Source organism: Hoplias malabaricus, chromosome 3 (assembly GCF_029633855.1).
Source record: "Hoplias malabaricus isolate fHopMal1 chromosome 3, fHopMal1.hap1, whole genome shotgun sequence".
NCBI classification, from domain to species: domain Eukaryota; kingdom Metazoa; phylum Chordata; class Actinopteri; order Characiformes; family Erythrinidae; genus Hoplias; species Hoplias malabaricus.
The window spans coordinates 38,988,187-39,006,212 of record NC_089802.1 but is presented as its reverse complement, the minus strand read 5'-3'; the positions used below and the strand labels follow the sequence as shown (position 1 = coordinate 39,006,212).

The following is an 18,026-nucleotide window of genomic DNA, read 5'->3' as shown; positions in this document are numbered from 1 at the left end:
TGTGGGTTTTGTTTAAACGGCGGCCTGTTCACATTTTTTGCATTTCGTCAAAACGCCTCCTGGCAACGAGTTACCGTGGAGACGGTGCACGTCACAGGGCAACGGTTGCCATGGTTTTCGGCATGACGTAAACCGACCCTTGCCCTTGCGACGCTCTCGGGTAGACCCCGCGTTGCGGTTGCTCTGGAGATAGGCGGGAGGAGGCGTGGCGATCATATGATGGGCGTGGCTTGTTTGGAAGCGGAAGTGTTAGTGCAGGCGGAAGCGGTGTAGCCCTTGAACGCGGAGAGCGGAGAAACAGCGCGGAGCTCCATCACTGAACTCCCCGAGAACAGCGAGCTTAGCGCGGGATACACAGCGCCCAGCACACCGCCGTACAGCCCTCCGGAACCCCGCACGACTCCACCGTGAGTGCCCACTCCCACCACCTCCGCGATGACCGTGCTCTCCGAATGAACTCAGCAGGGCCCAGGCGCTGCGAGTCATTCCACCTTAAGTAACGTTAACCTGCCTATCCCGTCTGCGTAGTATTTTCATTTTCTTTCCACCTTAAACAACGTATTTCTTAAACTCTCGCTTAGGTTTCTGGTTTGAATTATCCGTTCCACCTTATTTAATGTTAACGCTGCAGCAGTCGGCCTACCTCCGCTTCGTGCGAATTTTCCATTCCACCTTAAATAGCGTAGTAGTTAACATTTTTTGCTTATAGCTTCTTATCCTAATTTTAATTTCCACCTAACAATGTTAACTTCACCTTCTGATAAGGTATTATTAATGTATTGTTAGTTTCCATTTTCAGCTTAAATGTAGCGGTTAATTACATTTTAAGCAGATTGTTGTTTTTTTTTTTTATTCGAATTGTTCAGACCACCTTAACTTGTGTTGCTGTATAACGCGGTTTTGAATGCCGTTACAGCTGTTAGGTGAAGACATTCTTATATTAACTTTCCACTCCACCTTAAACAGTACAGCGGTTACATTCTTATGAGATGGATCGTTATTTTAATTGTACATTGCGCATTAAATATTCCATCATCCGAACTAGGGTTTTAAACTCGATTTTTTTCCACCTTTACTGGGCGCCACACTGCACCACTTAAGGTGGAAAGAAGAATTGTAAAAAGACCGTTTCAAGCTCCTAACCGCTGCACCATTTAAGGTGGAACGGAGAATTGGAAGCAGACCCTGGCGAATGGGAAGCTAACCTAAACTCCATCGAAACTCCGCGAATATCTCAGGTTTTCACTGTTTTAACGTCTTTCAAAGAACGTTATCCGTGGGGGTTCCGTTTGATAACATTTGTCTCCTACTCTAGACGCGCGTTAGGGACAAATTTAATTTAAGTATAGGCTTATTTTTGTGTCTTGCTTCTGAAAGAAGGTGCTGCTTTGGCTGAGCTAAAGCTAACGGACGGTATCGGTTCGATTGACCGCGTTTTAACGGAAAAAAGCGAGGAAGATAATGTTCTCTGGGTTCTTTCAAGGGTTATATGTGTTGATGACTGTTATTCATATTGTCTTCTACATTCAGTCTGCATGTGTTCATCGCTTAAACGTTAAGTAAATCAATGTATCAGTGAGAGAGGGCGTAGCTCGGTAGCTTAGCCGCCTGCGTTGGGAGGCTATATCGAAGCGCTGTTCGATTCCACCACTGCTGGAGTCGACGCAGATTCTGATTCATAATGACGAGTCGGCTCTTCAATCTCTATTATGAAAATCGAACCATCGATACGGCATCTCTCACTGCTATTTACTCTTCAACACTTTAACCTTTCTTAAATTTAGAGTATGGATTTGACATAAGTCACATTAAATGAAATGGAGTAGGAACCTATTTGAGGAAAAAAAAGGACAAAAATGTGTATGAGAGTTCAAATGATTGTGTGGTCCTTGTAATTATGAACTACTTTCTGGGCTTTTGCTGGGTAATGCTAGTAACTGAAAAATATGCTGCATGCCTTTTTAGAAGAGTGTGCATAATGGAGGTTAATCCTGTTTAAACATATTTAGTGCAGGTTATGAAATGCTGAATGTAAATCAATGTGCACAGTTCATGATTCATCAAAAATAATTTTCATTTACTGATATTATTATTATTTTGCCATAACACATTTAACTTACAGATTTAGCATTACTTGGTGTTAGAGGCTTTCTAGTACATTAAATCCGGTTAATAAAGTCATAGAAATTTTGCATAAGTAATTTCTTGACTAGCTGAACCGCGGGACATTTCGCACCTTACTATTTATGGAGTCGAATCCAAAGCGTTGGAGTCGACTCCTTATTATGGTGTCTAGGAGTCGGTTTCGTTTTTGAGAATCGAATCTCGGCCGTGCTACTTTGTTAGCCACAGTGCTAAAGCTCTACCGCTGTTCTGCAGTGTTAAGTAATCGGCGACTGCAGCGAGTTTCCAATGATTACGCCCTTTATGTTTAACCCAGAATAAACGAGTGCTTAATATTAGCCGAATTCGGTTCAGAATTAGTCTGAGCAACAATCCGTGAATCACATTCGTATGGAATTTCTTTAGGCCCCGTTTCTGAAGGCCTACAAGGCTCCACCTGCGAAATACTGCAGGTTTCGCATATCTGATTATTTCAGTTGAGTTATATTTGTCTCGGAAGCTTTAATAATTCACATTTTTAGCCGCGTTTAAGCGCAGCGCGCCGACATAGAAGCATCCTCCCACGGAGGAACAGCCCAGGCTGCAGTGTGTGGTTTTGAAGCGGTGTAATATTGAATGTTTAATGGGTTTTACTGCTTTGACACAGTTACCTGTTAATTTTAACCAGAGGTAGATGTAGTAGGAGTCTACCGTGGCGAGTAGACAGCGCCCAGGGCGTTGTCAGGGATATGCAAACACCTCACTAATAGTCAAATACCGAGGAAGGATTACATCACTGTCCGAGCTCGGCCACTTCCAGAGCTCAGCGCTGTTAAAGTGCCAGCTAGCGTTTTTCTCTCTGAGGCAGACAGGTGTTCGTAGAGGTGGGCTGTGTTATTGTGTCTTGACAATCATCCTGGTATCTTTGGTGTTTGTGATGAACAGTAGGGCCTTGTGGGTGTGTAATCAAGTAAAAAAATAAAAAAACAAACCAAAATGGCTGAATGGAAATGATACTTGAAAATATCAGTGAGGTTTTTCTAACCAATATTTTAATTGTAATTATTTCCCAATGAATTAAAGTCCAGGCTTGTGTTTTTAGTGAGGATGACAAGAAGATCAAACTCTAATGTAGATCGGCAGCCATTCGTTCATTTGTAGTTGGTGTCGTGTAGACAGCAGTGTCAAGCTGCTTCTGATCGGTGTGAATCTGTTGAAAGCCAAATATCTGTCTTTTTTATCTCCATTTTAAAAAAGCTGTTTTTGATAATGCAGACTGGAACTAAAATTACAGCACAGTCCTGAAGCATTGATTGAATGCAGTGCAGAATGTGAAAATAACAAGTTTTTCACCACAGTTTTTAAGGCCATTTCTAAAGTCATAATGGTCATTGTGATGTTGTATCAACCCAACAGGTTTGTTTTTAATATAAGCAGAGCAGGTTTAGTCTTGTTTCAGAGGAATTAATGCAGTGCTGGTCATCAAAAAAAAAAAAAAAAGTATTTTAGCATTCAGTGCAGCCCTCGGTGTTCATTAATTATTATTATTTTTAAAAGGTTAAAAAAATCCCAGTGGGATTTGTTGTTGTGATTTAAACCACACACAATTTCCAGCAAAATAGACATGTTGACTTATTTAAACTGGGCGTGCAGTTTAATTTCAAAATGAGCCAAATTACTCCTGGTTAATTTGCTGTAATAGAGCTCTGTGGTATTGGATTAAAAAGCTTGTCATGTAGTTTGTCTGTGTACAAGCAAGAGTTAGTTTATGGCATCATATTTCATTATAGAATAAATATACCAGTTTTTATTGTTTATTATGTAAAAATGTCACATTCTCTCATAGAGGAGTTGTGCTATAATGTTGTCACTGTCAGTTAAAAAATGCATCTCTGTTTGTGGATGTTTAGTTTACTACAGCAGCTGTCCAGCACACTGTGAACTGATCAATGGACAAATGCTCTTTAATTACTCTGAATAACAATTTTACATTGACTTTCATTGAAATTTTAAGAAGGTTTTTTCCTTCTCCTGTTAAGTTACTGTTTTGGGAGCTGCATGGATTTGATTGGACAGCGACAATTTGGTAAAGTCAGTGTTAAAAATACTTACAAAGCTAGATGGATATTTTATTATCATTGTTTTATCATCAGAAACTGTATGTTTTTCTGAGTACATGGATGTTGTTTGTGATTAAATAACACTGACCAAGTACATGTTTCATTCCATAGACAGTCAGTACAATTATGTTTTAGCTAGAGTTCATGCAGTGTCTGAACTGGAATGAAAAGCACTGTTCCATGTACATTTTTAAGGCTGTGACATTAGGGTACGATATATGCATGTGTGTGTATATATATATATATATATATATATATATATATATAATTTTGAGTGTATTTTGCATTGTGAAAAGCCCACTCATAAATATTTCAAGATTAAATTCAGGTGTATAATTTAGTCTTTGTGTTTTTATGCGTGTATATATATTTTGTGCAGTGTCTTCCTCCCAATAATGCCAGATGTGTTGACTGATGAGCAAAAAACATAGTACATTTAGCACAATACAGTATCACAGAAATTGTGTTTTATACACCATTGGTCTAACCCGAGCATCAGAGTTAAGACATTAATACAGTACATTTTCAATGGCACATTTTTTTTTTAAAAGAGTCATTAAGGAATTTCGTAGCTTGTCCCCCTTGAACCGGCCTAACTGGTTCTAACAGGCTAACGGCGGCCACAGTAAACTTTTTGAAAGCCACACATTAACAGAGACAACCTCCAGGGGAAGACGACAATCCTTTGTATAAAATGCAAGAGTAATAGACTTTAATTAGTGAATGTAAATAAGCTTTGTAAAATTAGATCAGGGTGAACATGGTCTTTTCTCAGACATTAGCCCCTCACAGCGGACTGACTGTTAAATGGACTAACTGGCAGCTAGCACAATCCAAAATGCACTCTCTTCTGCTCGGTTAATTTTCCTCCAGTCTGTGGAGATTAATTATCTGTTCAGAGTACACTGCAGAAAGGGACAGAGGCAGGATTTTGGAGTGTCTCTTAATGTCTTTGTAGTGTTTCTATGTAGGAGTAAACAGCTATTGCTGGTGTCTGTCATTATTTCAGCGCACTGTAACTTCAGGAGTGAACGGCTGTAGCTGGTGTTGATTAGAATTTCAATGCGCTTTAACAGCAGAAATTAATAGCTATTTCCTTCTAAAGAAGCACTATGTAAAGTTCTACAACTAACAGCTCAGGGTGGAGCTCCTGAAAGACTTGCAGTAAAAAAAAATTGTCTGCATCTAAATGCGCTAATTTTAAACTGGACAATCAAGCCCCACGCACCGAAAAGTTGAATACACCCTCTACTGCAGTTAATCATTCATTTTTAATAGTCTTGGCTCGCCAAATCTAAACAGAATTGCTGTCCAAAATTTCTTAATTTTTTGTTTTCCCCCAAATATACTTATTCAATTTAAATAGATGTTTTGAGCATCAGCTGCTTCTTGGACTCTAAAATGCTTTTGGAGAAAGCCACTTTACTGGAATAAAGATATTTGTTTTCTTCTGTAAATGTGCAGATTTATTGAGGTACAGGAATTGTTTTCAAATGTAAGGCTGTGCAGTTTGTAGTAAATTTGATGCTGTTACCTGTTGGTTTCAGCTGAGATAAGGTTCATTCATGCGAGCACACGCCCTGGGCGTTGTCACAGATATGCAAACACCTGACTACTTCAGTGATGTTACATTTCAGTGTCTCAGAGGTAGCACCTGGAGAGACAGTGAGATTCTTCTATTTTGTTTTAAAAGTGGAATTCCCCAAATTTTCCAAAATGTTTCCAGTTTACAGCCATTTTCAGATTTAAATTGAAATGTTTAAGCAGTTTTTAAAGTGGGGGGCAGCATACGCTCAGTTCACTTTGAACAGTTCTTAATGTTTTGAGGAATAGATAAAAATTCTTAATGAGATGTATGTTTGGTCCCTTTCCTCTACATGTAAAGTTTAGGTTGTTTCTCAGTAAAGAGAAGTGAAGGTGTTTTGTTGTGTTTTTCTGCAGTGTTAGGTGTGACAGGCTCACTTCCTTTTCAACTTTGAGGCTTACAGGCAAAATTGAAATCATATTGGGGTTGGTGATCAAAGCACTGTACTGTACTGCAGATAGATATATTCTTTCCAACAAGTTTGAACGCAGTAGTTGCACTGTGCAAGTGACTGTGGACATCACATCTCACTCTTCTTCTGAAATTAAGGTTATTAATAATGAGTTTCTGCTGCTTTGTTGCAGTAACAGCCTCTTACTCTTCTGAGAACGTTCCACACTAAATTTCATGACACGTTGGAGACTAGATGGCATTCAGCCACTGGAGCATGAGTGAGGTGTGAATGATTAGTCCTGAATCATAAACACCAACTTATCCCAGAGGTATTGGCTGGAGCGCCAACACTCCAGAGTGTACAGTTCTCTAGTGACTCTTGCTCTTGTGGCTGAATGCACGCAAATCCTCACAGAAATGTTCCAACATCTGGTTTAAATATGCCCCAGAAGAGCAGAAACTGTTACTTCAGCAAAGAGCAACAAACTCCTGATTGATTCCTTTTGCTAAATGAGAAGATTTGGACAGGCAGATGTCTATGAACTTCACATATGGTGCTTTTTCCACTGTATGGCATTGGCTCGGCACGGCTCGACACGCTCTCTCCGGGTATCTCTTCCACTAGCACCGTTCCCCCTACAATATGTTGCATAATCTGTCTCCTAACAGCTTTGAAAACCATAACGGCATCTTTAATGTTAGGTGCTGTTTACTTGTATAATTGTGTCGTTTGTTTGTTTATTTTGGACATAAACCAGTTCTCACAGATCAGCAGATCCACCTCTTGCTGGAGTGTTTTTTTTTTTTTTTTATATTCATTTTTTTTCTCCCCCTCTTCCTCTATTTATTGGCCACCAATCCAAGGAGTATTTGAACCTCTTCAAAAGACCATGGGGTGATGTTACAAGCTGCTATTGTGAGTCGGATAAAAAACAAACATGACTGCTGCTGTAGCTGGGAGATTTTTACAAACAGCTAGTTTGTGCTGCAGGTCTGCGTTTTGCTGTGTATACTTGTCTCTCTGTCCAATTAGCACTCTGCAATTTTGCACGTCAGCATGAGCAAGGACTGAAAAAGCACCCAGTTCCAGGGACCAGATTTACGTAGTGGAAAAGCTCGCGTCGAGACGAGTAGAAACCATGCAGTGGAAAAACGCCAGTACATTATATTACAAGTGTATGACATCACACCCAGAGCTATCTGGCAATTTCTTTTGTTTAATAAGTTATGAAACAACAATTATAGTGACATCATGTGGCCTGGATGTCAGTGGTTTTATACATTGTGAAAACCATAATAAACATTTCTTGTACTGTTTTGATTAAAAAATATATATTTAAAAACATAGATTTCACTCTTTCTCCTTGAATGGAACATATTCTCTCTTCTTAAGGAAACAGACATCTGGGATCTACATTAAACACCTTTTACCTGTTTAGGGCAAATGTTCCCCAGGCAGCTTTATTTAGTTTGTTATATGTTTTTATAAATTTTTTTTATAATGGTCCTGTTTTTAATGTCTGTCATTTTCCTTGATAACTTTGAAGGTGAGATTGATGGAAGGAAGATAAATATTACGTAAATAAGTGGTGTACAATTTATTGGGAGGAATAATTGACTCCTCCTTTAATCTGTGCTTCTGTGTAACATCACATCTTTCTAATGCAGCTTCATCATGGACAAGAGTGACCTGGTGCAGAAGGCTAAGCTAGCCGAGCAGGCGGAGCGCTACGATGACATGGCATCCTCCATGAAACTGGTGACAGAGGGAGGAGTGGAGCTCTCCAACGAGGAGAGGAACCTGCTCTCCGTTGCCTACAAGAACGTGGTGGGAGCACGCCGCTCGTCCTGGAGGGTCGTCTCCAGCATTGAGCAGAAGACCGAGGGAAATGAGAAGAAGCAGCAGATGGCACGAGAGTACCGTGAGAAGATCGAGAGTGAGCTGCAGGACATCTGCAACGATGTGCTGGTGAGGAATAGTTATAAACACTGAGGTGGACATTCAGTTATAAAGCTGTGGTCACGCTAGCCTTTAGCACAAACCCTTTTGTTTCCACGCAACTAGCCACAGTGAATGATTTTGTGCCGAAGAAACCCAGATCAAATTCGTTTTACAAATGAAACTTGGTCTGCTTCAAGTGGGGGTGAGGTGTAGACTTTGTCAGCAAATGCTGTCGGTTGATGTCTCCTACTTGTGTAAATGCTCGCCTTTTAAGAGAACCATTCACCAGACTCTACGTCCTCTGTGTTTTTCTGGAGGAAGTACCCATAGTAGACAGGCAGTCTCAAGCCATCAGCCAATAGAGTTTACACACAGAAATGTCTCTGACCCTGCTCCCAAAACTGTCAGTTCTCGAGGGCAGAGAGCAGCAGTCAGAAATGTACTTGGCGAATGTAGACAAGTAGCTATATTTTCTTCTCACAAGGTAGGTCTTACCACACGCAAACCCGTTTTACCCATTTGCAATTTTTGAATTCGATCTGACGCCATATTTGGCATGCAAATTAGCCCCGAGAGGTGATATAACACCTGCAGCATTTGTTTACTGGTTGTGTTCATGTTTATGTCCTGTTTATTTTACAGAGCACCCTGCAGCTCTTGATGATGGGACCGAAAATCTTAGTGGATCAGTATGAGTTAAATAGTAGTAGTAAAATAACCACAAATATCAGCATTCAGAGAGGTGCAACATCAAACCGCATAAGCTTGTTCAAAGATCATCGTATGTATTAGCTGAGGTCTAGTGCGTATTTCATCTGTATTCGTGAGAACCCTAAGAGGCCATACCTCGGCCTACGTGAAGGTTAACCATCACTAATCTATGTGCTGTATATTTTAAAGCCCTCGATTTGATGTCTGCGTCTTAATCTGTCCTCTCAGGGTCTTTTGGAGAAGTACCTCATCCCTAACGCAAGCCAGGCAGAGAGCAAAGTCTTCTATCTGAAAATGAAGGGAGACTACTACAGATACTTATCTGAAGTGGCATCTGGAGAATCAAAGAAAAGTGAGTAGAATCCCTGTGCGTTTGACGGTCTCATTTTTATGCAGAGGAGAAGTCTTTGGCTGCATTACTAATAGAGTTGGACTTATAGCAGAGAGGGAAGTAAAAGATAGACTTCCCTTTCAGTTAATTATGGAATTGTATCTACGTCAGACTGTAGGCGTGAAGGGATGAGTTCTAGTTATTATTAATGAGTCACACTGGTGCAGTGGGGTATTAATCTCTCAGTATTTCATCAGATGGAAAGCACCTTTTTTCCACAGTGGTCACACTATCGATTCCTGTTCTGATCTTTTAAGATTATTGGGGCCTGTTCATACGTTTTATTTTACAAAAGTCAGTCATTAGTTCTTGGAGAATTTCTGAGAATTTTAAAAGGCGGCAGAAGGGGAAAGAAGCATATTTTCAACATATTAAACGGCCGAGAGATTTTGCTTGTGTTTTACTCCCTCATAGGTGCATTAGATTGTAGCTCTCAGAAGATTCAAATAATAATGCAGTCTCTAATCCTCATACAAACCAAAAATTAAAGATGTTTTTCCACACTAGGGGTGAAAGATGCACTCTGCTCACGATTCAGTCCACCACTCGGTTCACAGTTCAAGTTTCTCACAAGATTTGAAACAAAATTTAAATACAAATAAAGCATAACCATTTTTAAATGACCAAGTAAAAGCATAAGTTTTTATTTCTGAAAAACAGATGATGCAAAATACTGTGTATATCTCAGTGTTGAACTTTCTATTAAACATTAAGTACTGTTGTAACAACTTTACCATCCTTTTTAAATAACCAGTTTAAACCAAAATTTCACTCAACGTTGACAAGTTTAAACACTTCACCCCTGAGGTCAACACTCCAGAAGCCAGAAAATGTGCCAAAATATGTAATAAACAGCAGGTGCTTGTCCTAGAACGATAATAAATACACCAAAGTACAAACGATACAACTGCAGTAAGTGCGTAATAAACAATATGGTATCTTCCATCTTCACGGTTCACATCCTCACATATTTGCATTGGAATACAATGCTTTGTGACAACCTTAATGTTAATAATTGGGATTCTTGAAAATGGGTTAAGCCTTGGGAGCTTGTTCAGTGGTTGTTTGTTTCCCTCATAGCCACGGTGGATAACTCTCAGAAGGCTTATCAGGACGCGTTTGAGATTAGCAAGAAGGAGATGCAGCCAACACACCCCATCAGGCTTGGCCTGGCTCTCAACTTCTCCGTTTTCTACTACGAAATCCTGAACACCCCAGAACAGGCCTGCAGTTTGGCAAAGACGGTGAGTAAAGTTGAGTTTAAATTAAACAAGGGTGAGTATTAACTAGTTACATTTAGGGAAGGAAATTTACTTGAAATACTTTTACTTTCCTGAATATTTCCAGTGAAGTCCACCCTCTGTTTCTGTCGGTGCAACCTACTGCAGGTCGAAAATATATTTGGGGAGAGAAACTTACAAAAATCAGAGCACTTCCCTGAATTCATTCCAGTACATTGATGTGTAGCGCCCTCTGCTGAAACCTTCTGCTATTTCATACATTCTTAGTTTCTCTCCAGCATGCACTGTTGGCCTCTCGTCTCCTACATTATCTCTGGATGTTTGGTGTAGCCCGGCTGTGATGACTGCCTGTGTGCTGAACGTGTAGTGACTGCTTGTTCTGGTCATTATTTCCTAAACAATACAATACAACAATTCACAGCATCATATGGTGTTAGGGATTATTAGTGATCTACAGACAGTGTATAATGTGTTTACATTAATAGTACATTACCTTTTTGTGTTAGAAACTTGAGCATCCATGAATTTTCACATGGATTGGTTTCAGGACAGGGAGTGTCGCAGTCACACAGCTCCAGGGTCCTGAAGGTTGTGGGTTCAAATCCCAGGTGACTGTCTGTGAGGAGTGTGGTGTGTTCTCCCTGTGTCTGCGTGGGTTTCCTCCGGGTGACTGTCTGTGAGAAATGTGGTGTGTTCTCCCTGTGTCTGCGTGGGTTTCCTCCGGGTGTTCTCCCTGTGTCTGCGTGGGTTTCTTCCGGGTGACTGTCTGTGAGGAATGTGGTGTGTTCTCCCTGTGTCTGCGTGGGTTTCACGCTACAAAAACACACGTTGTTAAGTGGATTGGACACTCAAGTGCCTGTAGGTGTGAGGGACTGGGTGTTGCCCTGTGAAGGACTGGCGCCCCCTCCAGGTTGTTCCCACCTTTTACACTGTGATTCCAGGTAGACTTCGGACCCACAACTGCCCTGAACTGGATAAGTGCTTACAGACTATGAATGAATGGTTTCAGGACACTCCCTGGAAGTGGAAGAATATTCCTCAGAGTATGAATCTGAATTCAGCTCAATATCACAGAAGAGTGAGGAGAGGGTGATAATGTAATTGTGGAACTCTTCTGAAGGTGAATGAGGCTCTAAATGATGACGTATCAGGATCTTGAAGGGTCACCCTTTTCCGTAGAGGGAGATTTTAACTACTACGCCCTGTTACTGAGCTCTGAGGGGCAAGAAGACAGTAGGACAAGGGGTAGGGGTAAAAATAAGAAACGGAATTCACCCTTACTGCTTTGGAGTTTTTCGTTCTTCTGTTAAAGCTGAAATTTACTGTCATTGTTTTAACCAAGTACCAAAGTGTTCCCTGTCCACTCACCTCTCAATAAAACAAAAATAAGCTCTACAGAGGTGGCATGTGCTCTACTTTAATGACTTTAAACAAACCCAGAGATCAAATAAAGTTCAGAGTAAAATAGTGTCCTTTATAATTGTGTGTTGTTTATCTCTGCAGGCTTTCGATGAAGCGATTGCTGAGCTCGACACTCTGAATGAGGACTCTTACAAAGACAGCACTCTGATTATGCAGCTACTAAGGGACAACCTCACTGTGAGTATCCACATTATTAGCAGTTAACCCTAACTCTGCGGCTGAACGATTCACTGAAATCAGCTTTTCTAGTGGCTGTGATGTGTCAGAATGTGTAATAAACCCAGCGTCCTCCATGTGGGGGACCCGCTCTGTGGAGCGTAACTATGGTTTATTCATGGAGCACAGAGCAGTCTGATTTATCTCGTTTGAGTTGCACTTTATTGAACACGTGTTAAATGGATATTAGTGTAGGATATTAGCCTACAGCCTTAATTATAAAATGTTAAAATTGGAGGAAATGTAATGATTCTGAGCTTGTGACCTGCCTGGATCTAAGGCAAATGAACACCTGGATAGTGAAGTGTGGTATCAATATTTTTCATATTTCATACACTCTCAAAATATTATCTCGGTATACGCTATTACCGTGGGCAGGGGCGCTGTGAGCACAGAGTCGAGTGAATTCAGCTGAACACAGCACGACAGCGCACACCGACACGTTGACAATTCTGAGAGAATAAATATCAGAGACTGGTGCTGGAGGAACACAGCCAGCATTAACAGGCACTTGTGGTTTAGCACATCACGACAGCAGATTTTTCAGTGAACTGAGGCTCAAAACACACACATTTAGAGGATAAAGCCTCTAATTGAGCAGCACAAAGTCGAGAGAAGGGTTTTCTGAGTATTTTGTCTGTTTACAGCTTTCTTCCACTCTCTTTTAACCCAAACTCGGCTCTAAACGCACAACCGCGGCGGGGCTACTGGGCTTGTGCTTTTCTCCACCATTTTTCAGACCGTGACATCAGCAGTTGTTGAGGTCCCACAGCGCCTCCTTCCTGTGGCTCTCTTAAACACATGTAAATATTTTAGCTGCATTCTTAAAGACACAGCAGAAATTTGACACCACACAGACGTCATAAATACCACCCTCACTTTCGAGATACCATCCACAGTTTTAAATACAGTGTTATCACTATTCTGCCCAACTCTACACCTGGAAAAGGTGAAAATGCTGGTTTTGGGCTCTCTACACTGTCACAGACCCATTAGCCGTTTCCAGTTCTTGTCTGTGCTTGTGTCCTCGTTCTTGGGAAACATCTAGTCAAGTTCAAATCCTCAGCGCGATTCATCAAGAACGCCAGATTTTCCAGTTACATAATGACCACAGCGTCCTCGGGAGTGTGTACTACCAAGTACGGCAGTTCAAACCTGACATTCTTTCTATTGAGAAACTGCCATTGTGTGTTCAAACCTTCTAAATTCCTCCTTAAACTCGAGAAGCTGAGCTTTCTCTCCATGTGCCATATTTGGCCCAGCCTCCTTCTCTTCAGAAATACCAGTGTAGAGCTACATTACATCCGCAGACGCAGCGGTATTGATGTCCATTAGATCACGCTGTGTATATAGATCAGCTCAATGCTGCTGTTTGTTTTTTATTTTTTTTCCCCCCAATGTCTGTTTTGCTGTGTCATCCCTTGGCTAGAGATGAAACCCAGCACTTACAGTCGAAGCAGACATTTCTCTTTGGAGCCCCTCCCACACTGCGTTTAAGAACACGTCTTCCCACGTAGCTTTAGCACACGAGTGAATTTTTGACTCCAGAAAGACTGTAAACAACATGGGGGAGAGTGGTCTTAAAAACAAGCTTCTCAAAATGGGTGGTGCTTTCTCCTCCCTCAACATGCTGGGGTGCCCTTAAGGAAGGGTTAAATGTGAAGTCTAAAAGGCTGGGCCATGACGAGAAAAGCATATTTCACCTCACTATAAACTTAACCCAGTCCACCTCTAGGCCCTGAAAAATAATCACAAATCAGTTATAACGGCTGTGACTGATGAGGCAGAGCTAGCATGGCTTTGTGGTCAAAAGTGAGACGTTTGTCTCACGTTGGCTGCCTTTTATTTTATAAATAACATGAAAATATAGTTCTCTAAATGTCTACCGAGGACGGAAGACGCAGGTGAGACGAGTGTTCAGTCCTGTGTGTGTTGTTTGGATCATTGGCTCTGAGGCCGTCTTCCAAAATCAAACCCTCCTCGCGTCCCTCAAATCAAACAGTTGATGTTTCAACATGTTGTTCGTTCACGGATGACTCTGAAGTGCTGCTACTCGTTTATGCGACACTGGGGCTGTTGACTGAAAACAAACACACTTCTACATTCGTTTCCTATGGAGGGTTTTGTTCATTTGCCTCTTAATGTTATTAATATTTCAGTAACTCTGGAGGATACTTGATTACCATATTCACCCCCTTAATGTGGACTACACCCCAAACTTTGCAGTGAATTTACATCAGTTGTGATTCATTACTGAGGTTTTTCTTTGTGCATCTGTGGACCTCAGAAAACTGCTGTAAATGGATCACAGATTAATCTCTCTCTCTCTCTCTCTCTCAGCTGTGGACATCAGAAAACCAGGGAGACGAAGGGGACGGCGGCGAGGGAGAGAACTAAAGGCTGCACTTCACTGTTAAAAATCCACCCACACTCTCTCTATCTTTACACATACAGCCCATAGTACCCTGCTCCATCCACTTCACCTCCTCTGTCCTTTCTGTATGACCAGCAGCGTGAATTGTACCTGTACCAAAAGTCTATGGACGACCCCCCCCCCCCTCTCTCTCTGACTGAGTGACAGGGTAATGCTGAGATTTCAGAAAAACGGAGAGATTACAAGTGGTTTTCTTTGTTTTTTTTTGTTTGTTTGTTCCCCCTATTGTCTGCATCTTATTTGAAGAAAAAAAAGAAGAATCTGGCCCTTCTCCCTTTTGTCCCCTTCTTTATCATTGTTTTAAGAAATAAATGTTCTGTCGGGTTCCGCATTAACACTTTAGTGCCCCCAATCCCCACCTTTCTCCTCTCTCTTTGTAGTGCGCTGGCAGTTGCCGGTTTTATTCAAAAGGTAATTAAACTGTCCGTTTAATTTAACAAACACTGTGATGCTTATTTTTCTCCTCGGGAAATCGGGCCAAACTTCACGGTGCAATTCTCTCGCCGTCTCATACAGAAAGGAAGGAGACGAGGCTGTATTGTGACACTGACTAACATGCATTACTGTCATTGCCGTGTAATGTTTGCCATTTATTTTTGTCTGTTTTTGTTTTTAATTGTTTTTGCATGAGTCTAAGAATGAATGAAATAAAAGGGACCCTAGGTTTTTTTTTTTTGTTTTTTTTTTTTTGGGTCATTCCACTTCTCAGTTCTAACAGAACATTCCGTCTGTTCTCATATAAAACAAAAACAATCCTAAAAACTGGAGAATTCATGGTTCCTAACGATTCCTAATGTGCTTTCGGATAAAGGCATGAAGCATAAAGGTGCTGTAACGTCGGTAACAAATGATCATCTTTTTTTTTCTTCCCTCTCTCCGTGTATTAACTCTCTTTAGTTTAACAGACTGTAAAATTGTAAACATGAGGTAAATATAATTGTCTTAAATTGAAATGTAAACCTGCTTACACATGAAAACCGTTACGTTAATTTAAGTTGTAGTCATTTTTCATCCACTTCAAAAAAAAAAACAAAAAAAAACCCGCTAGACTCATCTATGCTTTTTTTTCCTCCCTTCGGATCGATCAGAGAGTGGAACTCAAACCACTCCCTTTTAGACGTGATGTAGCTTCGCTGTAGTCCCATCGTCGAGTCCCGTTCGGTTTATTCCCAGAATAAATCAGCTCCTGTTGTGACATCCTCAAAGTAAATCTGGTTTTAGCATTGAACCAGGGACGGTTTGTGGCTGAGGGAGGACTCCAGCTGTGGGTTGGTGTTGAGGGTTGATGGCGAGCGGAACAGCTCCAGTCGTGTCGTTCTGTAACTCTGAGAGCAAGAGGGTTTTTTTTTTTTTCTGAAATTAAATTCTTGAATTCAGTGGGGTTCAAATTATGAAAAACTTTTTTTAATTCAGTTGCAAGAGCAAAAAAAAAATTAATTCATATTAAATTTTTCTAATTTGAGTGCATTTTGAATATTAAAAGTTATTAATGAAACTGAGCAGAGAATGAGAGTGAGAACTGAAACACAGAACTTTATAAACGTGTTCTCAAACTGGTGCGTGCAGGAGCCCTGACGTTTAGAAAACTGAGCGTGTAAGAGTTAAAAATGAAGGTTACGCTGTTCTCGTTCAGTGTCACAATAACCTTGTCACATCACACCATAACATTCCACTTAGGTGTAGAGCTCATCTGTCTCTGAAGACAATGTTCATGCACTGAAGAACCCCCCCTCCCTCTCTCTCTCTCTTTCTCTCTCTATCTCTCTCTCCCCTGAACAAATGGCAGTTATTCTACGCTTGAGAAAAAAGAAGAAAAAAAATACAGTAGTGAATGTGGAGCCGAGCCTGTCTGTATATCTGGTATCTCCAATTGCTTTTGTTTTTACTGACCAGTATTCTGCCTACAGTTAGCTTCTGTGACGGTTTTATCGCTTTAGCGCGCACGTGGTTGTGAAAATTTAGACTTAGCTTAAGAGTTTTAAAAAAAAAAAATTAAAAAAAACTTAAAAGACAAAAAAAAATGCTCCTACTACAACCTGGTTATTGACGTAATACTAGATTTGTGTATGTCTTTTAAACAGTTCTAGTTTCACCTTACATGTTATAATCAGGAAAAAAGTGTAAAAGACAATTTAAGTGAAATAAAAGTTTTATCAGTTCCAACTTTTCCTTTGTGGTTCCTCTGCGTGTGGATGGTGTAAATGTGGTTATATCTGTGGTGTTTCAAGGAACGTTGGGTAAGGTTCATTTCTTTTTTTGCTCTTGGGCTCCCCCTAAAGGTGTAATTGACTTTTACAGCTCTCTCCTGAAACCTAGGTATAAGGGGTGGATCCTACCCTCCCCTGGAAGTCACATAGCGAAGTTTCTGCGGTGCTGAGCCTGGAGTGTAACGACAGAGGCTTTGTTCTCCGTTACACATTGATTCTGAAGCTGGGCTTCAGTCCCAACCGTTTTATAACATCCCTCCAGCACCTGAGACGTAAACATGGATGGAGAGGTTCAGCCTTCTTTCTGCTGGTGGTGAATGGGTTAAGCGCATGGCTTTGGACTGTGGGTTTAATTTATCTGGCTAATCGAATCAATCTTACTTTGTGTCCTGGTCTACAACAAACACCCAGGGAAATACGATGATGGAGAACAGTGCAGAGCTAAAGTTTCCTTAACGGACTAATTTGCCTCATGTTTTGATCATGAATGTATTTAAAAACAGGTTTTAGACTGTAATTCTATATAAAAACTACACTAAGCAATGTCCCAGCCATCAGCTGCGTTTCCACCAGAAATATACTGTCACCAATTTGTGTGAGGAGCCTTTAGAGGATGACGTCTGGTTCCATTCAGCTCCAGTATTGAATCAGTAAGAATCTCTAGACCAGAGCGTTTCACTCTGTTAAAGAATTAGCTCACACCAGGTAGAGATCAGCAGTGTGTTACAGGTGTGGGTCTTGTGAATTCCCACAACCGTTGAAATTTACTGTAACTAAATATCATTGTAAAATACCACTTGTCAACTCTGTGTCCAAATGTCTGCACAAACCAATTCCAGAGTGATTAAACATCAGATTCAAATCATATTACATTAACATGCCCTAAGGTTGTGTTACTGCACTTAAAAGATGCAGAAGTAAATGAGCTTTATGGTCAGTCTTTATATTCAAGGAGTTTCCTAAGAGTCCAACACGTTTTTTCGTGGGTTTCCTCCAACAGCGTATTCAGACACTGATAGGCGGATTGGCTGTAATATGTACGGGAGGGGGTGTGTGTGTATGTGATGGACTGGTGCAGCCAAAAGGTACAACAGCCCATAAGCTTCAACATTAAAACATGAGGGTTATGAATTCTTGGATTTTATTGATGAAGTCCTGTTACATGTAAAACCCAAACTGCTCAAGACATGACTAAGTGAGAACAGAGTTTCCAAACTATCTTCACCTCTACACCTTAATAAAATTATAAAACAAACAAACC

General features: G+C 40.7%; 1 protein-coding gene across 2 annotated transcripts; it reads left to right on the top strand.

Annotated features, from left to right (window-relative positions):
* Positions 1 to 228: 228 nt before the first annotated feature.
* ywhaba (tyrosine 3-monooxygenase/tryptophan 5-monooxygenase activation protein, beta polypeptide a) lies at positions 229 to 16,721 on the top strand. 2 transcript variants are annotated; one of them, XM_066665122.1, is made up of 6 exons: positions 229 to 407; positions 7,870 to 8,170; positions 9,083 to 9,206; positions 10,326 to 10,489; positions 11,990 to 12,085; positions 14,465 to 16,721. In XM_066665122.1, exons 2-6 carry the CDS (start codon positions 7,877 to 7,879, stop codon positions 14,519 to 14,521), a joined length of 735 nt encoding a protein of 244 aa, XP_066521219.1. In that variant the 5' UTR covers positions 229 to 407; positions 7,870 to 7,876; the 3' UTR covers positions 14,522 to 16,721. The 2 variants fall into 2 exon arrangements, with proteins under 2 accessions (XP_066521219.1, XP_066521220.1); XM_066665123.1 differs by lacking the exon at positions 229 to 407 and adding an exon at positions 1,171 to 1,238.
* The last annotated feature ends 1,305 nt before the right edge of the window (positions 16,722 to 18,026 follow it).